The 20,635-nt window shown below is 45.5% G+C and overlaps 1 protein-coding gene across 8 annotated transcripts in view; it reads right to left on the bottom strand.

Moving 5' to 3' along the window:
* Nucleotides 1–20,635, bottom strand: part of FMNL2 (formin like 2) — a 358,580-nt gene that overhangs the window by 188,794 nt on the left and 149,151 nt on the right. For all 8 annotated transcript variants that reach the window (XR_008847349.1, XM_056536955.1, XM_056536957.1 and 5 more), the window contains exon 2: nt 5,960–6,043. Coding sequence is in view for 7 of the 8 variants with exons in the window: in XM_056536955.1 (XP_056392930.1) it covers nt 5,960–6,043 (84 nt within the window). In the remaining variant the exon portion in view is untranslated. The remainder of the gene's footprint in view (nt 1–5,959; nt 6,044–20,635) is intronic.

The raw sequence follows: 20,635 nt of genomic DNA, 5'->3' as shown, positions 1-20,635 counted from the left end.
TCCTGTAAACCCTTACGCTCTTGCTGATCCACAAGTCATTTGCATTCTACACCGAGCTCCCCAGCTCAATGGGAAAAGCCTCCAGACGGCCGATCTGCTCCAGAAATGTCAACTGACAGCAAAGTGATGACTTTGCAATTTGGTATTTGTAAATCCCTTTGCTGCATTCATTTTAAAATTTTTGGTAAAATTAAATAAATAAATATTATTTCATTTATTAAATTTAATTAATTATTTATTTCAAAAGATCGAAGGAGGAGAAGTCTCCCCCCCCCCCCCCCGGCCTATGATTGAAATGTATCATGACGCAATCTGTGTTATCCAGATCCTTTGATGTGGTGTCTCCCAATTCCCCGGCCTCGAGGATTCCGGCAAATGCTGTTCCGGAGTAGTGTGCAGCTACTGATGGACTCTGAAGGGAAGGGGGGTGGGGGACTGCTGTAGGAACAACTGGTCCAATATATAGTCCTACATCAGTGGTCCTCAAACTTTGCACCTCCAGATGTTGCAAAAGTACAAATCCCAGCATGCCCGGACAGCCAACGGCTGTCCGGGCATGCTGGGAGTTGTAGTTTTGCAACATCTGGAGGTCCTCAGTTAAAGACCACTGTCCTGCATGTTGTAGTATGAAAATCAGTCAGTCCTGGTATGCTGGGAGTTGTAGTTTTGCAACATCTGGAGGTCCTCAGTTTAAAGACCACTGTCTTACATGCTGTAATATGAAGATCAGGCCATCCTAGCATGCTGGGTGTTGTAGTTTAGCAACATCTGGAGGTCCATGGTATTTAGACCACTGTCCTACGTGCTGTCATATGAAGATCAGGCAGTCCGGGCATGCTGGGTGTTGTAGTTTAGCAACATCTGGAGGTCCATGGTATGGAGACCACTGTCCTACGTGCTGTCATATGAAGATCAGGCCGTCCTAGCATGCTGGGTGTTGTAGTTTAGCAACATCTGGAGGTCCATGGTATGGAGACCACTGTCCTACGTGCTGTCATATGAAGATCAGGCCGTCCGGGCATGCTTGGTGTTGTAGTTTTGCAACATCTGGAGGTCCTCGGTTTGGAGGCCACCGTCCTACATGCTAAAATATTAAGACCAGGCAGTAGATCAACCTTTAAAAACATCTGCCAGTCACTTAAGATCAAAGCTGTATGTCTGGAATAAAGCGGTTACAGGTGAAAAGTTAAAAAAGCGCGGTTTTGCAATAAAGAAAAGATGGAAAATTTGTGCACAGAGCTCTAGTTTATTGGTCCAATAAAAAGCTATCACCCTACCAAAAACCAGTGCTGACCAAATAGGTGGAGGTCAGTCTGAACCGGGGCCATCGCCCTTGTCTTGTAGAAATACAGTTCCCACAATGCTCTGATGCCTGGCAACACTGGACATCTTGAAAATTGCGCACAGAGGGGAGATGTGATCAATCTCTGTGCCGCATCTCAGAGAAAGATAAGATAGATCCATAAGATGGACTTTCTGCTTTCTCAGTGTTAGGGCATGTTCACACTGTAAATAACCCTGTGTTTTTTGACTGATTTCTGCAGCAGAAACCATGCAGTGTCAGCGTATCAAAAGGGGAAGAGAAGGGGAACCCCGCAGAAAAGTCATCTCGCTTCTTTTCCGTGTGGATATGCGCTGAAGCTTCTATTAAAGATAACTGGATCTTCAGAGCTGCCCCTCCTTCTCCCTGGCACAGCACGGCATACAGGCACAGATCATGCCCGTGTGCATAGGCCCTTAGAAATGGCAACAGGGAGGGTGAGGGATTTGTACACAGCAGTTTAGCATGTGGAGAGGTAGGAGAGCATACATGGAGGGCAGCTCACACAGGCTGTAGATAGGGAAGAAAGCACACACAAGGCCGTTTTCAGGGGAGAATCATCAGGGATGTGTATAAATGTAGAAAGAAAGCTGAGCACCCACAGCAAACTGTAGACTGAACACTCATACCTCACATTCAGCATGTATTAAAAGGAGGATATGTCTATAAGAGGAGAATTTGACTCTATAAGTGGATGCAAACTGCATATCAGGGGATCAGAATAAAGGAAAGAAGAGTAAAGATGCAAATATAGTTCAACATGGTATCTAATAACACAGTGGTCTCTAAACTGTGGCCCTATAGATGTTGCAAAACTACAACTCTCAGCATGCCCAGAAAGCACTAAAGCTTATATTAAAGACAGCCCTCAAGCTTCTATTAAAGACAACTGGATCTTCAGAGCTGCCCCTCCCTCCCCTGGCACAGCACGGCATACAGGCACAGATCATGCCCGTGTGCATAGGCCCTTAGAAATGGCAACAGGGAGGGTGAGGGATTTGTACACAGCAGTTCAGGCATGTGGAGAGTTAGGAGAGCATACATGGAGGGCAGCTCACACAGGCTGTAGATAGGGAAGAAAGCACACACAAGGCCGTTTTCAGTGGAGAATCATCAGGGATGTGTATAAATGTAGAAAGAAAGCTGAGCACCCACAGCAAACTGTAGACTGAACACACATACCTCACATTCAGCATGTATTAAAAGGAGGATATGAGAAACTGACCCTATAAGTGGATGCAAACTACATTTCAGGGGGGTCAGAATAAAGGAAAGAAGATTACAGACTCACATATAGTTCTAATAACACAGTGGTCTCTAAACTGTGGCCCTATAGATGTTGCAAAACTACAACTCCCAGCATGCCCGGACAGCCGTTGGCTGTCCAAGCATGCTGGGAGTTGTAGTTTTGCAATAGCTGGTGGCACCCTGCTTGGGAAACACTGGGCTAAAATGACCGCAGAGGGGAACATACAAGTGTGTGCACGTAGCATGTTATGACACAAAACGTGTCCCAGGGAAGAAACGGGTGTACCTGTCCTTAAAGGGATGATGATGGCTTATGAGCAGTGATTTCACAACCAAATGGAAAGAAATTATGAAATTTATACAAAAACTGCGCATTCCTGTAAGAGCACACAGTAAATAGCCCCAGGTTTTATGTACTGTATCTATGCATAGAAGCGTGCCTTCCTGACAACGTCATTGACGTCTTTTATTGCCTAATTTTCTGGGACATTTCGGCATTATACAAGATTCATCATCATTATTCATACGATTATTAATAATGATAATAATTGTATTCCCATCCCATAAATTTGTCCCTCTCTGGCCTTTTTACGGCTGCTGGGGGTAGTCGGGCTGATTGCGGTTGCTGGGGGTAGTCGGGCTGATTGCGGTTGCTGGAGGTAGTCGGGCTGATTGCGGTTGCTGGAGGTAGTCGGGTTGGTTGCGGTTGCTGGAGGTAGTCGGGTTGGTTGCGGTTGCTGGAGGTAGTCGGGCTGATTGCGGTTGCTGGAGGTAGTCGGGTTGGTTGCGGTTGCTGGAGGTAGTCGGGCTGATTGCGGTTGCTGGAGGTAGTCGGGCTGATTGCGGTTGCTGGAGGTAGTCGGGCTGATTGCGGTTGCTGGAGGTAGTCGGGTTGGTTGCAGTTGCTGGAGGTAGTCGGGCTGATTGCGGTTGCTGGAGGTAGTCGGGTTCGTTGCGGTTGCTGGAGGTAGTAGGGGTGATTGCGGTTGCTGGAGGTAGTCGGGCTGATTTCGGTTGCTGGAGGTAGTCGGGCTGATTGCGGTTGCTGGAGGTAGTCGGGCTGATTGCGGTTGCTGGAGGTAGTCGGGCTGATTTCGGTTGCTGGAGGTAGTCGGGCTGATTGCGGTTGCTGGAGATTGTCGGGCTGATTGCGGTTGCTGGAGGTAGTCGGGTTGGTTGCGGTTGCTGGAGGTAGTCGGGCTGGGTGCGGTTGCTGGGGGTAGTCGGGCTGGGTGCGGTTACTGGAGGTAGTCGGGCTGATTGCGGTTGCTGGAGGTAGTCGGGCTGATTGCGGTTACTGGAGGTAGTCGGGTTGGTTGCGGTTGCAGGAGGTAGTCGGGCTGATTGCAGCCGAATAAGTAAAAAAATGTGATTGTCTTATGTGTGGTGCAAATGGCCCAGCCCCATGAGCTATTCTGTTTACCTAACGTCCCCGTTTCAGCTGATTTCGGCTTCCCAACCACCTCTGATGTGAGCAGGCTGCAGGCGGCCTGGAAACCGAACTTATGAAATTGGAATATCCATTTAAAGGGCCACACCATGCCAAAAGACTGGTTTATGGATACCAGTGGCTTAAAGGGAATCTGTCCACAGCATCACCTGTTTATACAGGATAATAGCACGAGTGAGGCTGAATCAAATGCAGGTTCTCAAAATTTCCGGCAGGTGGATGGCTAAGATATAGTGTAAATGTAGCCTAAGTCAGCTTGATCATTGAAAAGTTTGTCATAGGGCCCAGAACTCTAGTTACACCCGTTAGATATGAAATTTTGCTATGCAGTCTCCTAAGAAAGTTGGGTGACTACCCTAGTTAGTGATAAAAGCTATATTGTTTTTCACCTGACAAAGCCAGAAAATATACTATTTTCTGGCTAAATAACTTTAAAATGGCTGGAGATGAGGATGACTTAAAGGGGTTGTGCGATTATGTTAAAATGATGCCCTATCCACAGTGTAAGGGAAAAATGTGTAATCGCGAGGAGTCCAACCGCTGGGACCTCCGTGATCTCCATAAAAGGACCTGCCTCTTCATTCGGCCGGCCTCTTTATTTTATTTTTATTCCATTGATTTCCACAAGTAATGCTTCAATTTTCCTGGGGTGGCGTTGCAGGAAAATAAAACAAGTGTTGCTAGATTGCTCTGCAAATTGTATCTGGTTGCTGGGAGACTCAGCAGCAGGACTGCCTATCAGCAGGTTAATTTGTAACAAGAAAAGGGTTTGTAAAAAGGAGAAAGACACAGCTGATTTCTTCTAAAAAAAAAATTTTTTTAAACAGCGCCACTCATGTCCTCAGGTTGTGTGTGGTATTGCAGCCCAGTTCCATTGAAGTGAATGGAGCCAAGATGTAATACCACACATAACCTGAGGACAGGAATGGTGCTGTTTTTGGAAGAAACTGTTTGTCTAATCCTAGATAACCCCTTAAAATACTGCCCATCATCTGCAACATACAAGGATGGCCCATATGGAAACTGCCCTCACTTGGATGCAATAAATTGTGTGTGTGTGTGTGTATATATATATGTTGGCCATAACAGTGTAATAGAGGTGACAAAATCTGAGTATATATATACAGTGGTCCCTCAAGTTACAATATTAATTGGTTCTGGGACGACCATTGTATGTTGAAACCATTGTATGTTGAGGCCAGAACTCTATGGAAACCTGGTAATTGGTTCTAAAGGCACCAAAATGTCATCCAAGAACAGGAAAATGTGAGAATTAAAGAAAAATAAATAGATAACTAATATAGATAAAGCAAATCCTTACATATAAAAGTAAGAAAGATCTGCTGGAAGCTGTAAATCACTTTCTATGTCAGTGTTTCCCAAGCAGGGAGCCTCCAGCTGTTGCAAAACTACAACTCCCAGCATGCCCTGACAGCCTTTGGCTGTCCGGGCATGCTGGGAGTTGTAGTTTTGCAACAGCTGGGAGCTCCCTGCTTGGGAAACACTGGTCTATGTAGCGGACAGGAGCTTCTTCAGGGTCCTGTACAGTACATGCAATGTCCTAAAAAAGTAACATGGAGTCAACCTCACCTGTATAGGGGTTTTACCAGTGAATGCCCATTTTGATTGGTCGGTTCTTCCGGCCATTGACACATTTCACAGATCTGGACTGTCTGTACATTGTATGTTGAGTCTGGTTTCAACCTACAATGGTCCAGAAAAGACCATTGCATGTTGAAACTATTGTATGTTTAGGCCATTGTAAGTTGAGGGATCACTGTATATATATATATATATATATATATATATATATACACACACAGTATATATATATCTTGGCCATAATAGTGTAATAGAGGTGACAAAATCTGAGTATATATATATATCTTGGCCACAACAGTGTAATGGTGGTGACATAATCTAAACATTGAATCATTTACCTGATCGCAGATAAGTTCCCACTTTTTCTCGTTGTCGTACTGACGCAGTAACCTGGCTTTATCAGGCGGAAGGTTCATAGCATTCTGTAAGAAAAAGCAAAAACACAAGAGTCATTAAGGAGCGGAGATGAACTTTGGAAGTGGTGGTGTTATGTCTGCCAGTATCCACAACAGGTTCACCGGGTCGATAAACTTCATTAAGTAAGAATCTGGAATAGTCATAATATGAATGGGTTTACTAATACGTTCCTTATGATAAGATAGGATAATCTCTTATGACGGTCCCATGAAATGATTGACCCAGGCCATAGCCCACCCAACTCTGAGTATAGTTTCTATAGGTAGTGCAGTAATAAGATGGATCACATAGGGCTCGGACATTTATATACGGTAGAATCTCCCAATAGTGGACACTCACGGGGAATAAAAAAAAGGGTCCGCTATTAAGAGATGTATTGCGAAAAAAGGCTCAAAAATCTTGAATACTGTTCTGTACTCACTCCAGAGTGTAAATACCTATAAAACACAATAAAAAAGCAATACTACAGTAAAATCTCCCAGTGCTGTTTAATTTTCCCTTATCAACCCCTGTATCATTTCAACCCCCTTTATACCATGTGCCACTTTATTTCCCCCATCCTTTATGCCAAATCACCCCCCCTTACCCCCTGTGCTACATCATTTCCCCTTGATCCTCCTGTGCCATATCATTCCCCATTTATTACCCTCTGTGCAAATTCATCACCCTCCTCTTTACCAATCCCGGTGCCATTTCATTCCCCCTTTATCTCTCTGTGCCACTTTATTCCACCTGTGCTAAATCATCCCCCCTCACCCCTTGTGCCACATCACTTTTCCCCTTCTCTGCTCCCCCTGTTTTTCTTCTTATCTGGCCAACAGGCTCATGTGCAGGGGTTCTCAGCGTGTCTGACCTTCTCCTGCCGTCCTCTGCACTGCACTTACTGAGAGAAGCGGCAGTGGCTGCGGGCACTGACCAGTGACGTCAGCTGCCGCTGCTCACAGCCTCTCAGTGAGTGCAGCAAGGATGTCAGGAGAACGTCAAACCCGCTGAGAGCCCTTGCATCTGAGCCTGCTGGCCAGGTAAGAAGAACAGTAGGGGGAGGAGGGAAGGGGAAAAGTGATGTGGCACAAGGGGGGGGGGGGATGAAATGGCACCAGTGGGATAAAGGGGTAAAGGCACAGGGGGATGAAATGGCACAGGGGGTGGTAAAGAGGAGGTGATAAATTTGCACAGGGGGTAATAAAGGGAAAATGAAATAGCACAGGTGGGATCAAGGGGAAAATATGTGGCACAGGGGGTAATAAAGGGGGGATAATTTCACACAGGGAAAATAAAATGGCACGGGGGAGGGATCAGGGGGGTGAATGATGTGGCGGGTGCAGCAGATCACTGGTTAAACAGCGGTCTTCTGCTTCTGTGCTGGGGCTTCTGCAGGGAGGTGCAGCGGGGGCCAGGGCCCCTTACTGAGGTATTGGCTGTACCCCATGACAGCGGCCCTGGGTACAAGGTAGGGCTGGCACATAAGCCTGGTTGTCCCCTATTGGGAGTGTTTTGTCCCCTATGGAGAGTGTTTTGTCCCCTGTTGGGTGTGTCTGCATCCGCTTTTGAGTGTCCCCTATTCGGAGGTTGCAAATAGATTGAGTCTTATGGGACTCTGCTGGGGCATTAAAAACTGTCGGCTATTGGGAGGTGTCCTCTAAGGGAGATTTTACTGTATATAGTCTGCTGTATGTGTATGACACATGCCCTATCATGTCCATATAGAGCATATACATATCTCAACATATATATCTCAATGTATGTATGTGTATATGTATGTTCCAGCATAAATTCTAAACCACTGGAGATATTTAAATTATACTTGATGCACATCTTGATACACAACTTAAAAATATAGTACAGTTTAGGGATGTCCCGATACTGACAATCTCTACAGCCCATGACTAAAAGAGAGGAGTTCGGACAGTTAAATCATACTTTACCATGATGATAGTCTGTCAGCAGGATGTTGAAAACTCCTGGGAAATCTCTGCAGCCCAGAAGTAATGTGATCAGAAGATGTACTGGAAATCCCTGAGAGTGCAGACTGCAGAGATTGCCGGGAGTTTTAAATATCCTGCCAATAAACCAACATCATGATAAAGTATGATTTAACTGTCTCGCAGGCAGGTGTAGAGAACTGTTAGTGCTGGGGCAGGGAGAGGGGAATAGGCAGAAGAGGAGAGGAGATTTATTGTAGGTTGAGAGATGGGGGGGGGGGAACATCAGTGGCAGGGAAAGGGCAAGGGGGGTTCAGTAAAAACTGGAAAAGCTAAGTTTCATGCAGTGTGGGTGCCACCCAGCTTTCCCAAAAAGCTCCAATATAATTGCTTTACCAGATAGGTATTCTCTTCATGAGACTAAGAAACCAGCGGCAGGCAGTGCACAGAGCAGGGCTCACAGTACAATATTGTGTTATTTAAATATCATTGTTGCTTTTCCACAAGGTTTAGGAAGGAAAACCGGACAACATCGGGTACTCAGCTAGTATTAACACAAATAAAGGGGCAACTCACGTCATCACTATTACTACTACAACTACCTTTGGGCAACTTAAAGGGGTACTCCAGCGCTAAGACATCTTATCCTCTATCCAAAGGATAGGGGATACGATGCCTGTTCGCAGGGGTCCCGCCGCTGGGGACCCCTGTGATCTTCCACACCGCACCCTGTCACGCCCCCTCCATAGGCTTGCATTGAGGGGGCGGAGAGTGACATCACACGGGGGCGGAGCCGTGACGTCACTATGCTCTGTCCCCGTGATCGCTAGTAATCAGACCCGAAGCGAGCACGCTCCGGGGGCTGAATCTAACGGGGTGCGGCGTGGAAGATCACGGGGGTCCCCAGTGGCAGGACCCCCGCGATCAGGCATCTTATCCCCTGTCCTTTGGATAGGGGATAAGATGTCTAAGCGCCGGAGTACCCCTTTAAGGGGATTAAATAGTCATATTCTCTATCCTACACAAACAGTTTGAGGGCCCCCGCTTATGTTATAGGTCGCACTGTCACACTCACCGCATCACAGCGGGAACCAACCACAGGTATCATTGCTGATGTGATGTTTTTGGAAGGTGATTATGTGACTATCTGATCTTTTTAGCTTACATCGATACTGTCTGAAGCCCCCTTTAAATGTCGCAGTGTAGTCTTAGCCTTCTGGCAGAGACAAAAAAAAAAAAACACTCCTTATGTCAGTGTTTTCCAAACAGTGTGTCTTCAGCTTTTGTAAAACTACAACTCCCAGCATGCCTAGACAGCTGCAGGAATTGTATATGTCATTACAGAATGGAATACTTTTGTGAGCTTTATTAACAAGTCCAGACCGCGCTGCCGTGGAACAGATTTTTATGTTATGAAAGATATTTACACTTTCTATGAGTGTGAATTGATAGAAAACAGAACCTTAAAGGGGTTATCCAGGAAAAAAACTTTTTTAAATATATATATATCAACTGGCTCCAGAAAGTTAAACAGATTTGTACATTACTTCTATTAAAAATCTTAATCCTTTCAGAACTTATGAGCTGCTGAAGTTGAGTTGTTCTTTTCTGTCTAAGTGTTCTCTGATGACACCTGTCTCGGGAACCGCCCAGTTTAGAAGAAAATCCCCATAGCAAACCTCTTCTACTCTGTGCAGTTCCCGAGACAAGCAGAGATGTCAGCAGAGAGCACTGTTGCCAGACAGAAAATAACAACTAAACTTCAGCAGCTGATAATTATTGGAAGGATTAAGATTGTTTAATAGAAGTAATTTACAAAACTGTTTAACTTTCTGGAGCCAGTTGATATAAAAAAAATTAAAAAAAAGTTTTGTTCCTGTAATACCCATTTAAGTAAGAAATATTTATAGAAGATAGAGCTACATTTTTCTGGTACAGAGCTTGAAATCCCCTTCATACACATCATTAAAGGGAATCTGTCAGGTCATAGTTATAATAGAAGTAGTAGCAGACACCGCCATTTAGGTAATAGGACAACGATATCAAACATACCTTTGTTAGTGTTGATAGGTTTGCCGCAACTTATAAAATTATGATTTTCTCTCTGGGCTTAAAGGAGTACTCCGGTGGAAAACTATTTTATTTTAATCAACCGGTGCCAGAAAGTTAAACAGATTTGTAAATTACTTCTATTTAAAAATCTTAATCCTTCCAGTACTTATCAGCTGTTGCATGCTCCAGAGGAAGTTGCGTAGTTCTTTCCTGTCTGACCCTAGTGCTCTCTGCTGCCACCTCTGTCCCTGTCAGGAACTGTCAAGAGCAGGAGAGGTTTGCTATGGGGATTTGTTCCTACTCTGGACAGTTCCTGACATGGACAGAGGTGTCATCAGAGAACACTGTGGTCAGACAGAAAAGAAATGAAAAAAAGAAAATAACTTCATGTGGAGCATCCAGCAAGTACTGGAAGGATTAGGATTTTTTAATAGAAGTAATTTACAAATCTGTTTAACTTTCTGGCACCAGAGTACCCCTTTAAGTGTCAAGGAGGCAGGGCTGAGCTTCTTAAGTGCTGTGGATCCCACTGACTTATGACAGGGTCTGTCGTATTTTGTTAAGCTTCTTTTTTTTTTTGCTTTTATTCCCATCAAATCTGATTTAACAACACAAATGGGAACACAGCTTTAGTGAGATAACCGGTCTGATCACTAAGCATGGGCCGGAGCTATAGCGATGTAAGCTTGGTCGCCCAGAGTAGTACCCGGCTCAATGTAGGGTATGTTGTTGATGACGGTGTTGCACGCTGCTGGGATAGCTTATTTGCCAAAAGTGTACTTGTGATAGATAGATAGATAGATAGATAGATAGATATGAGATAGATAGATAGATAAAACAAAAACAAGGGTAAGTTGGCCAGCACTACTGATACCAAAACTACTGCATGGACCTGGCATACATTTAGATAGATAGATAGATAGATATACTTGACGTCATCCATGACAAGAACAAGGAAGGGGAATTGCTATCATGACAACAGGGAAGGGGAATTGCTGTCATGATTGCCATCGGCCAATAGAAACATTCTTTTTAACACCCAGAGGCTAAAAACATATCCAACTCACATTGCTGCAGGTTATAATAAGCCTCAGGATATAAATGCAGGCTGAGATCTTAAAATGGTAAGATATTGACCCACAATGCAGAACTTCCCATGACTCAATAAAAAAAAAAAAAAAAAAAAGAAATACATTTAAAAAAAAAACTTTATTGACACACAACCTTCGGCAGACAAAGGCTGCATTCACATCTCTTTTTTACATGCGGGTGCCGGATATGGCTGGGGGATGGGAAAACTGGGCGCTCCCATACCCCAGCCGGATCAGCCCGTAAATCCATTTACTTTAATGAGCCTACCGGAGTCAAACGGAGTCAATCCAGTTTTGTGACCTGACCTAAAACGATAGGACACTACGGTTTGGGAAACTGGATACGGGTCAAAACGGAGCCTACCGGAGTCACCGTTTGACTCTGGTCGGCTCATTAAAGTAAATGGATTTATGGGCTGATCCGGCTGGGGTAGGGGAGCGCCCGGTTTTCCCCTCCCCCAGCCAGATCCTGTAATAAAATAGAAAAAGGGGACAACCGTATACGGCGCCTCGTGTATTACCCCAGTGGAAACAAAAGTAGGTATGAGATATAGCAGCTGGGGCAATATAATGCCCCCTTCAGATGGCCGCTCACCTTGATATAAAAGAATAAAGGCGAGGGGGGGGGGGTACAGGATGGGAGATCAGCTGCTGTGCCGCATGCAGGTCGCTGCACTCAGAGAGGGTCTTGGTAGAGATGTGAGGGTTACGAGAAAAAGACCTTTAAACCGGCACTGCTGATTCACCACATCGGAGACAGGGATAGGGGTTCAGGAACCACTTAGGATCCACTTTTATTGAGATTACGCGTTTCGAGGGGAGCCCCCTCTTCTTCAGATCAGGGATCCCTGATCTGAAGAAGAGGCAGCTCCCCTCGAAACGCGTAATCTCAATAAAAGTGGATCCTAAGTGGTTCCTGAACCCCTCTCAATGTCTCTGATGTGGTGAATCAGCAGCGCTGGTTTAAAGGTCTTTTTCTCCTAATCTTCGCCCAGCCAGATCTGGCACCCGTATGTAAAAAAACGAGATGTGAATTCAGCCTAAGGCTAATAAAAGTCAGGGTTTCCTAACCAGTGTGCCTCCAGCTGTTGCAAAACTACAACTCCCAGCATGCCCGGACAGCCAACGGCTGTCCGGGCATGCTGGGAGTTGTAGTTTTGCAACAGCTGAAGACACACTGGTTTGGAAACACTGCCATAAGTGAGTAAAGGGGGGAGGTTATATTGCTGTCCATATATTTATTTATACATATATATATATATATATATATATATATATATATATATATATATCCCTTTAAATCCAAGTATTTCCATTACAACAGAGCGAAATAACTTGGACGTGTGTCTTCTTTCGTACGCTCTGAAACCTGCCCTGACTCGCCGTTTCCTCCCATATAAAAGTTACATCTGTTCCCGAGAAGTATTTAGTCAGCTTTTTGTTCCCTGATTTAAAAATAATAATAAAATAAAATAAAAAATTTTTGAAAAAAAGGAAAGTTTTGTTTAATTTCACTTTTACTCTTCCAAGTTCTATAGGCAAAGCTTCATTTCCCCCAGACCAGGACAGAACCCAGGGCCCCAGCACTGATGATTAAAGGGCCCAAACGGGGTCAGTGACACAACACAGAAGAGCTGGAATTACATTGAACGGAGGCCAAAGAGGAAATGTGTTGTTTTATTTTTTTTGGGTCATTATTCATTCTATATTTCTATTGTTACCTTTTGAACTTGTGTAGAATAAAGTATGGCTGGTGATTTGTAAAGCGGTATAGAGTAAATAAGTGCTAGAACCCTGGAAACCCCCCGCGATAAGCTACTTATCCCATTTCCTGTGGAATTTACAATGTTGACTGGAGTCCTCCTTTAAATACACATGCACGCTCGGTTGAACTGAGCGTGCAAGTGTGTGGGAAAATTGGGGACAAAAGCTGACAGCTGGAACAAGCGTTTGACCAACAGCCATTGATGTTGTATGGATGCAAGTGGCTTAGCTATAGGGGGTGAAGAGGTAGCAGTCACACCGGGGCCCTGGTGCCTAAGGGGGCCCCAAAAGCACATCTGCCCCATAAAAGACTAGTATTATAATTGGTACATGGGGCCCTGTTGCACATTTTGCATTGGGCCCCGAAGCTACTAGTTACGCCTCTGTATGGATAGATGATAATAGGCAATAGCTAGCTGGTTAGTGGGGGTCCGACCACTCCAATGATAGTTGTGGGTTTTGCAACAGCTGAAGGCACCCTGATTGAGAAACACAGGCATATGCCATAGATATCCCATGTGTGCTGCCACTTCATTCACTCAGGGACTCCCGTTCTTGTCATTAATGGAGGTTCCAGTGGTTGGACCCCCACTAACCAGCTAGCTATCGCCTATTATAATCTCGCGCTGCAGAGTCTTATGCACACTCAGCCGAACTCAAGTGCATTAGGGAATTGGGGGCAATAGCTGACAGCCGGAAGAGGCATTTGACCAATAGCCATTGCAGTTGTATAGAAAGGTTATTAATAGGTGATAGCTAGCTGGGGGACACAATGGGTCCGACCACTGTGTCCCCCACAAATCACGAGAACTGAGGTGAACTGTCCCCCCAGTGAATGGTGCTGCAGCACGCATGCTCGGCCTTTGTTCCATTTACTCTCTATGGGGTGTCTGAAGATATCCAAGTACAGTGCTTATCTCATAGAGCAGTGTTTCCCAGCCAGTGTGCCTACAGCTGTTGCAATGTGGTGACCCAGTACAGAATATAGTATTCTGCCCATCCTGTGAGGCAGATGTCGTCTTCAGTGTCCGTCTTGGACCCACATTGCTCAGGGCTCTATAAACAGTAATGTTATGCTATGGTTAATTTATTGTAATTTTCTGTCTACCTGTTGCTTTAAACCTTATTAACCCTGTTGTTAGGGGATGAGGTGTATAAGGTGAACCATGTGACTTATCTGCCCAAAGGGAGTCCTTCAAATCTGCCCCTTATATAGTGTTGTAGGAGTTCAGAGTTCAATTTAGCTGAGGAACAGTTCGGAGAAAGTCTGAGGAGAGAGTGTGAGGTGATTCTGAGGAGGCCTCAAGTCTAATCCTGCAACCACGCATCTTCTAAAGTGAATTCCCTGCACCCAGGTGAACGTCAAGCCTAGCGGTAAGCACTAAAGTCCCAGGGATCCAAGTCAGTCATACAAGTCAGTCAAGTGACTAGAGTCATACACAGCACAATCAACTACAAGTTCCAGCGAGCCGATAAGCTTCCAAGGTTCACCCTGCACCTCCCTTTATAACAATCTGAACTGTAATGGATTTTATAATCCATCCTGCCTCAGTAAAGTCAGTTTTTTTGTAACCTTCGCCTGGCCCAGGAGAAGCTGTCTCAACCTCGGGTGGTGTATAGGCTAACCGTGCACTGGCGTCACAAATAGGTTAATTGCACATTACCCTTACCCGACACCACAGCAAAACTACAACTCCCAGCATGCCCGGACAGCCAACGGCTGTCCGGGCATGCTGGGAGTTGTAGTTTGCAACAGCTGGAGGCACCCTGGTTGGGAAACACTTTCTTAGAGCAACCCTATTGAAAATGATTATCCTATGTTTAAAAGAAACGCTTTAAGCTCCAGGGCCCTAGCGCAGCTGCCACCTCTGCCCCCCAAATAGCTGTGCCCCAGCTTCAAGTGAGGTGACCCATTTCCTAAAGAACAAGGCACAGTCACCAGTGGCGGTAACAGGGCCGGCGTGTAACAGTGAGGAACAACCTCGGCTGATCTCAGGCTTTCTCTGTGGAAACATCTGGCCTTGTACATGCATGAATAAACCCGACCATTGCCCAGGGACGCTGCCAGCTGAAAATACTATACGACCAGCTGAGTAACATTTCATTTCTTGTTGCAGCCGCTACCAGGGGATTGGCGGTAATAATAATTTGGCGCCATATTTAACAGCTTTGCTTAATTTAGTACGAACAAAGATCTGCGTGTACATGTGCAGCGCCCACCTGTCTGCGAACCAGTGTCCTGCGCAAATGATCAAACACCTCTCCAGACTCTACGCCTGTAAGGCTATGTTCACACGATGGAATTTCCGCATTAAAATTCTGCATAGAGATTCCGCAGCAGCACAGTCCCATTGATATCAATGAGATTCTGCTGCATTGTTCACACGGCAGAATTTCAAATTCCGGTGCCAGCAGAAAGAATAGACATGTCTATTCTTTCTGCGGAGTCGACACCGAAACGCATTGCCGTCTATGAGACGGCACATTTCCCAGCGGTCCTAGCGCCGGCATGTTCTGCCGGTGCTCTGTTGTTGAGGGGAGGTCCGCACGGAGATCTTCCCTGCGGACATTCCCTCTTCTGAACATAGCCTAAGGCTGAGGCCTAAGGCTATGTTCATTCAGCAGACTGTTCGGGCAGACATTCTACAGGCGATGGCAGAACAAGTGGTAGGACCGTTCGGAATGACGGCAGTGCATAGATGTCTCCATAGACGGCAATGCATTTCCGAGCAGATTTTGCAGAAAGAACTGACATATCATAACTGGAATTTCCGCCATGTGCACGGTGCAGCAGAATCCTGCTGTATCTCTGCTGCAACAGAATTTCCGAGCGGAAGTGTTCAGCTGGATTCCGCTCAGAAATTCTGCCGTGTGAATGAGGCCTAAGATCTCTCTTTTCAACTTTCATGAAATTCTAGAAGGCGACAAACAAACACAATTTTTTGGGGACCAGAAAAAAATATATATGTGATATATTTTTCCCTGTCGTCTGCCAGCAGCACAATGATGGGGTAACTCCGCCCCCTGTGAGCTTGCAGGACCTTAGGATAATTTAAATAGAAAACAACCTGAGTAACTAGAGCCCCTCCCCCCCCCCCCACAAGGGGATATAAGGCACCCTGTAACCACTCCCCCTGAGTTTTTTTCTGTCCTGTTAGCAGGACTATAGGACTCACTCTGCTGTGCGTTTTTGACGCACTCCTTGCTGTTAGAGGCGGGGGCAGTATTGCTGAATGTGGCGCTATGCTTGCTGTCTCCGGCTTGGGCGGGATGTGCGCCACTTCTGTTTGGGGAATTCTCCTGTATTACTGCTCCTGTGTGTATATAAGCATGCGCTGGGGGATATACCTGCTGTTATCTGGAGTGACTTCATGTAGAGGATCAGCTGACTGAGATAAGAATGAGAAAACCTTGGATCAGAGGTCTTAAAAAATGTATCTTCAAAGGGATAAATGCCTTTTAGGAAGGAGAAAATGTCTTTGTGGTATAACAGGGCACAAAGCGTGGTAAGAAAGTTTCCAAACCCACAATATCAGATGGTTGTGATTGAATGTCTTCTGACCAACGACTGACATGGATCCGCCTGTATCTACAAATGGCGCTCTACCTGAATGGTCGCTGCCTCTTGGGCTAAACGAGGTTCAGCCCCTTTGAAGTTTTTTTTTTCAAGCATTACAGACTTGAGGATTTATATTCTGAAAATCTCACTTTCCAAAGACTGCAATAGATGCTGTTATATTATATTCCCACCCTGGGGTTATGCTATGTAAATCCGCATCATTGTGCTGCTGTCAGATGACAGGGAAGTGTAAGATTTCCCTTAGTCTGACAGCAGCACAAGCTTCCCTCCCTCTTAATGTTGTATTTTTGTTATACGTTATAATTACTCAGGGGGAGTGGTTACAGGTAGCCTTATATCCCCATGTTCTGTAGTGTGAACAATCAATAGGAGTCTGCTGCAGGAGGAATTTCCTTGGGGAAATTCTGTAATGTGACTGGGCCCTTATGGTGATCATATGGGTTGCCACCCAACTTTGCCAGAAACAGAAATACACCTGCAAAATTTGGACCTATTCAACAGAACATAGGGGGGAGATTTATCAAAACCTGTCCAGAGAAAAAGTTGCCCAGTTGCCCATAGCAACCAATCAGATCGCTTCTTTCATTTTAACAAGGCCTCTGTGTGATGTCCCAGTACAGGTACACGGTCCTGTATTACCGGTAGGCCCTGTCAGGTTGAGTCCCTCAGTGACCTGGGGGCTCCCCTGCAGGGTCTCCCCTTGTTCTCCTTTTGGTTTAATAAATGTGTGTATGTTACATTAATGCATAGACAGGATCCTATGTCTAGATAGTCTCAAGGACCTGTGGGAGGTCTAAAGGACCTGTATGTAAATTGGTCACATGTTATGTTAAGTCATATGATTTGTTGTCACATGTACTCCCAGAGAGCACCAGCTTTCACCTATGACCCACAGCTTGACCAATGGGCTATAGTCCAGCCCCCCACTATATAAAGGGGAGGCCATTTGCAATTCTCTCTCTTAGACCCTACCATCTGATCTGAGAACAAGTCTTTGCTGAAGCAGCTACCAGAAATCTCAGGACAAGTGATCAGCATCTGCAAGTCTCTCCATTAAGTCTACGTCTGCTGTCACTGAAGCTAGTCAAGTCCTGCACATAGTCAAGTCTAATTTCAAGTGAAGTTTATTACAAGTATTGGTCCAGCAAGCTGCGAGGTCCCCTGGGTCCTGGCCACCTCTCTGGGAATTCTGGCCTTAGCTGTGAAGATAATTCCATATGTTTTCTACTCAGTAAATCCTCCGTTTGACCATAACTGGTTGTGGACTCTTTATTCACTACTAGCAACTGGGATAGCGGAGAATCCGTGCGTGTGGTGTTCCGGAACCCAAAAACCACACTGGCGTCACGAACACATAGGGGATAATACCGTCAGACCCCTGGGGTTAATAACATCAGATCCCACCACTCACACTGCAACACCCGTGATCCCGCCATTCACCCGGTGGGTCACCACATCTGCAAAATAAAAGAAACGATCTGATTGGTTGCTATGGGCAACTTTTCCTTTTGCACAGGTTTTGATAAATCTCCCCCACAGATCACCACAAGGTTCTATGAGGAACAATTTTCAGTGTATTCATCCTGTGACTGTGCAACCACTATAAAGGTCCCCCCAGCCCCCCCGTATCCTCCCGGTATGTGGTCCCCTGTGATTTACAGTCTGAAATTGATCGGGCAGCGTGACGCTGACTCTGAGCATGCTCCTTACGCGCTTACATCTGCCACAAAGAAGGTCATTTCCAGACCGGTATTAATGCTCTATTCATGGAACTAATCCTATCTTTTAATCAGGCTACAAAAGCAAGCTGTTCGCCATCGCCGTGCGACACAATATGTCACAGGAGACGCTACGATTACCAGCCAGCATCTGACTAGATGTGTGACTTCTGCAAGACGCTACCCGTAAACAGGACAATGGTGTCAGGGCGTCGGATTATACAAAAATCCTGCCAGTAAGGCCGGGCATGCACTTTCCGTATATCTTGTTGTTGTTTTTTTACTTATTCTTTTCTATGGCGCTTGTTATCACCAGGTCATGGGTGTGCGGATTAAATAATATCTAAAGGAAACTCGTCTTCCTGTGCAAACATCGCATGACCGCGACCGATCTTCCATCTTCTCGGAATAAACAACATTCAATGTGAAGAATTGTCGCAATGAAATGTTTTTTTATTTTTATTGTAGAATGTTTAAACTTGATTTGCTGTCAATGGAATATCCCTTTGTAAGTGTTCCCCTGTTCATATACCCTAATACAGTGTTTTCCAATCAGGGTGCCTCCAGCTGTTGCAAAACTACAACTCCCAGCATGCGTATTACATAGTTGCAGAACTTCTAAATAACTAAATAAAAACATAAATGAAATAAATAAATAAACTTTATTCACACAAAACCTTTAGCAGACCAAGGCTATAATTCAGTGTTTTCCTACCAGTGTGCCTCCAGCTGTTGCAAAACTACAACTCCCAGCATGACTATTACATAGTTGCAGAACTTCGAAATAACTAAATAAAAACATAAATGAAATAAATAAATACATTTTTTGTGGTAGCCCTTGGAGGGTGTATAGTAGTGGGGATGTTGTATCGTTATATGAGGGGTTAATGTTAACCCTATAGTTCGTGACGCCAGGCTGAGGGCTAGTATGCTGAGGTAATTCTCCAGCCTATCACCGCCCTTCCCAGTAACAATAGGTGCATGAAATGACTGAAGGTCCACAAGGAGATTGAACTTGAACTTGAACAACTTTACTTAAGTGCTTACGGTACATCCAAGGCACAGTAACAGTCTCATATAACAGTCCTTATATTGCTCAATGACTGACAGTTGTTGCGGACCTTGAGGTATTTAGAAAGTCTCTGAATTTAGGGTAGATATTGCAGATCCGTCCGGATTTAGGGGTTAGATTAGGTCCGGTGATGCTGCAGAGTGTCTGGGGATTGATACACTCTCGATTTAGCATTGATCAGCCGCCGCCGCAAGGCTCGGGCCTAACTCACTGCGAGAATAGCTGCGCAGGTCCTTCTCGGTTGACAGCCCAGGAACAAGAGAGAGAATAATGGCTGCCGCTCCCTTATATGGGATGGGGGTGGGGTGAATCTGATTGGTCCGAATACCTGTCATTCACTAGTACACAGAATGATGGGATTGCATACGTCATAGAGACCTCCACAAGTCCTCAAGCAGAAATACCATAGAGTTCACCTAGTCACGTGACCCGCAGGTCCTGGTACGCTACGCGCAGGTAATTAACTATTCATTTACATTTATATAACTATATTTACATAAACCTTGCATAAGTTACTGGTTTACTAGATGGAATAGAGGTGACAAGGGGTAGACTAGACAACATGGACCCCTACGTCCTAGGGACTCTGGCTATGGGGACCCATACACATAAAGGGACCGCATAGGACGCGGTGCCGGGACACCACACTTTATTCACACAAAACCTTTAACAGACCAAGGCTATAAATCAGTGATTTCCTACCAGTGTGACTCCATCTGTTGCAAAACTACAACTCCCAGCATGCCCGGACAGCCTTCGACAGCCTTAGTTGTAGTCTTGCAACAGCTGGTGGCACACCTGTTTGGAAAACACTGCCCTAATAAAGCACAGAGGTGACTTCTGGGAGCAGGACTGTGTATCTCAGGGCAAGCTGGGAGTTGTAATTTTGCAACAGCTGGAGGCACACTGTTCGGGCATGCTGAGAGTTGTAGTTTTGCAACAGTTGGAGGAACACTGTTTGGGCATGCTGACAGTTGTAGTTTTGCAAAAGCTGGAGGCACACGGTTCGGCCATGCTGGTAGTTGTGAATTTGGATCAGCTGGAGGGACACTGTTTAGGCATGCTGGGAGCTGTAGGTTTGCAACAGCTGGATACACACTTTTTTGGGGGGAAAACACCGCCCTAAAAAGGCGCGGGGGTGGGGGTCCACTTCTGGGAGCAGGTTTGTGTATCTCAGGACATGCTGGGAGTTGTAATTTTGCAACAGCTGGAGGCAGACTGTTCGGGCATGCTGGAAGGTGTAGTTTGGCAACAGCTGGAGGCACACTGGTTGGGAAACACTGGCCTAATAAAGCACAGGGGTGGGGGTCCACTTCTGGGAGCAGGTTTGTGTATCTCAGGACATGCTGGGAGTTGTAGTTTTGCACAGCTGGAGGAAGACTGTTTGGGCATGCTGGG

This window comes from Hyla sarda, chromosome 8 (genome assembly GCF_029499605.1).
Source record: "Hyla sarda isolate aHylSar1 chromosome 8, aHylSar1.hap1, whole genome shotgun sequence".
NCBI lineage: Eukaryota > Metazoa > Chordata > Amphibia > Anura > Hylidae > Hyla > Hyla sarda.
This window is presented reverse-complemented; position numbering and strand designations above follow the sequence as displayed.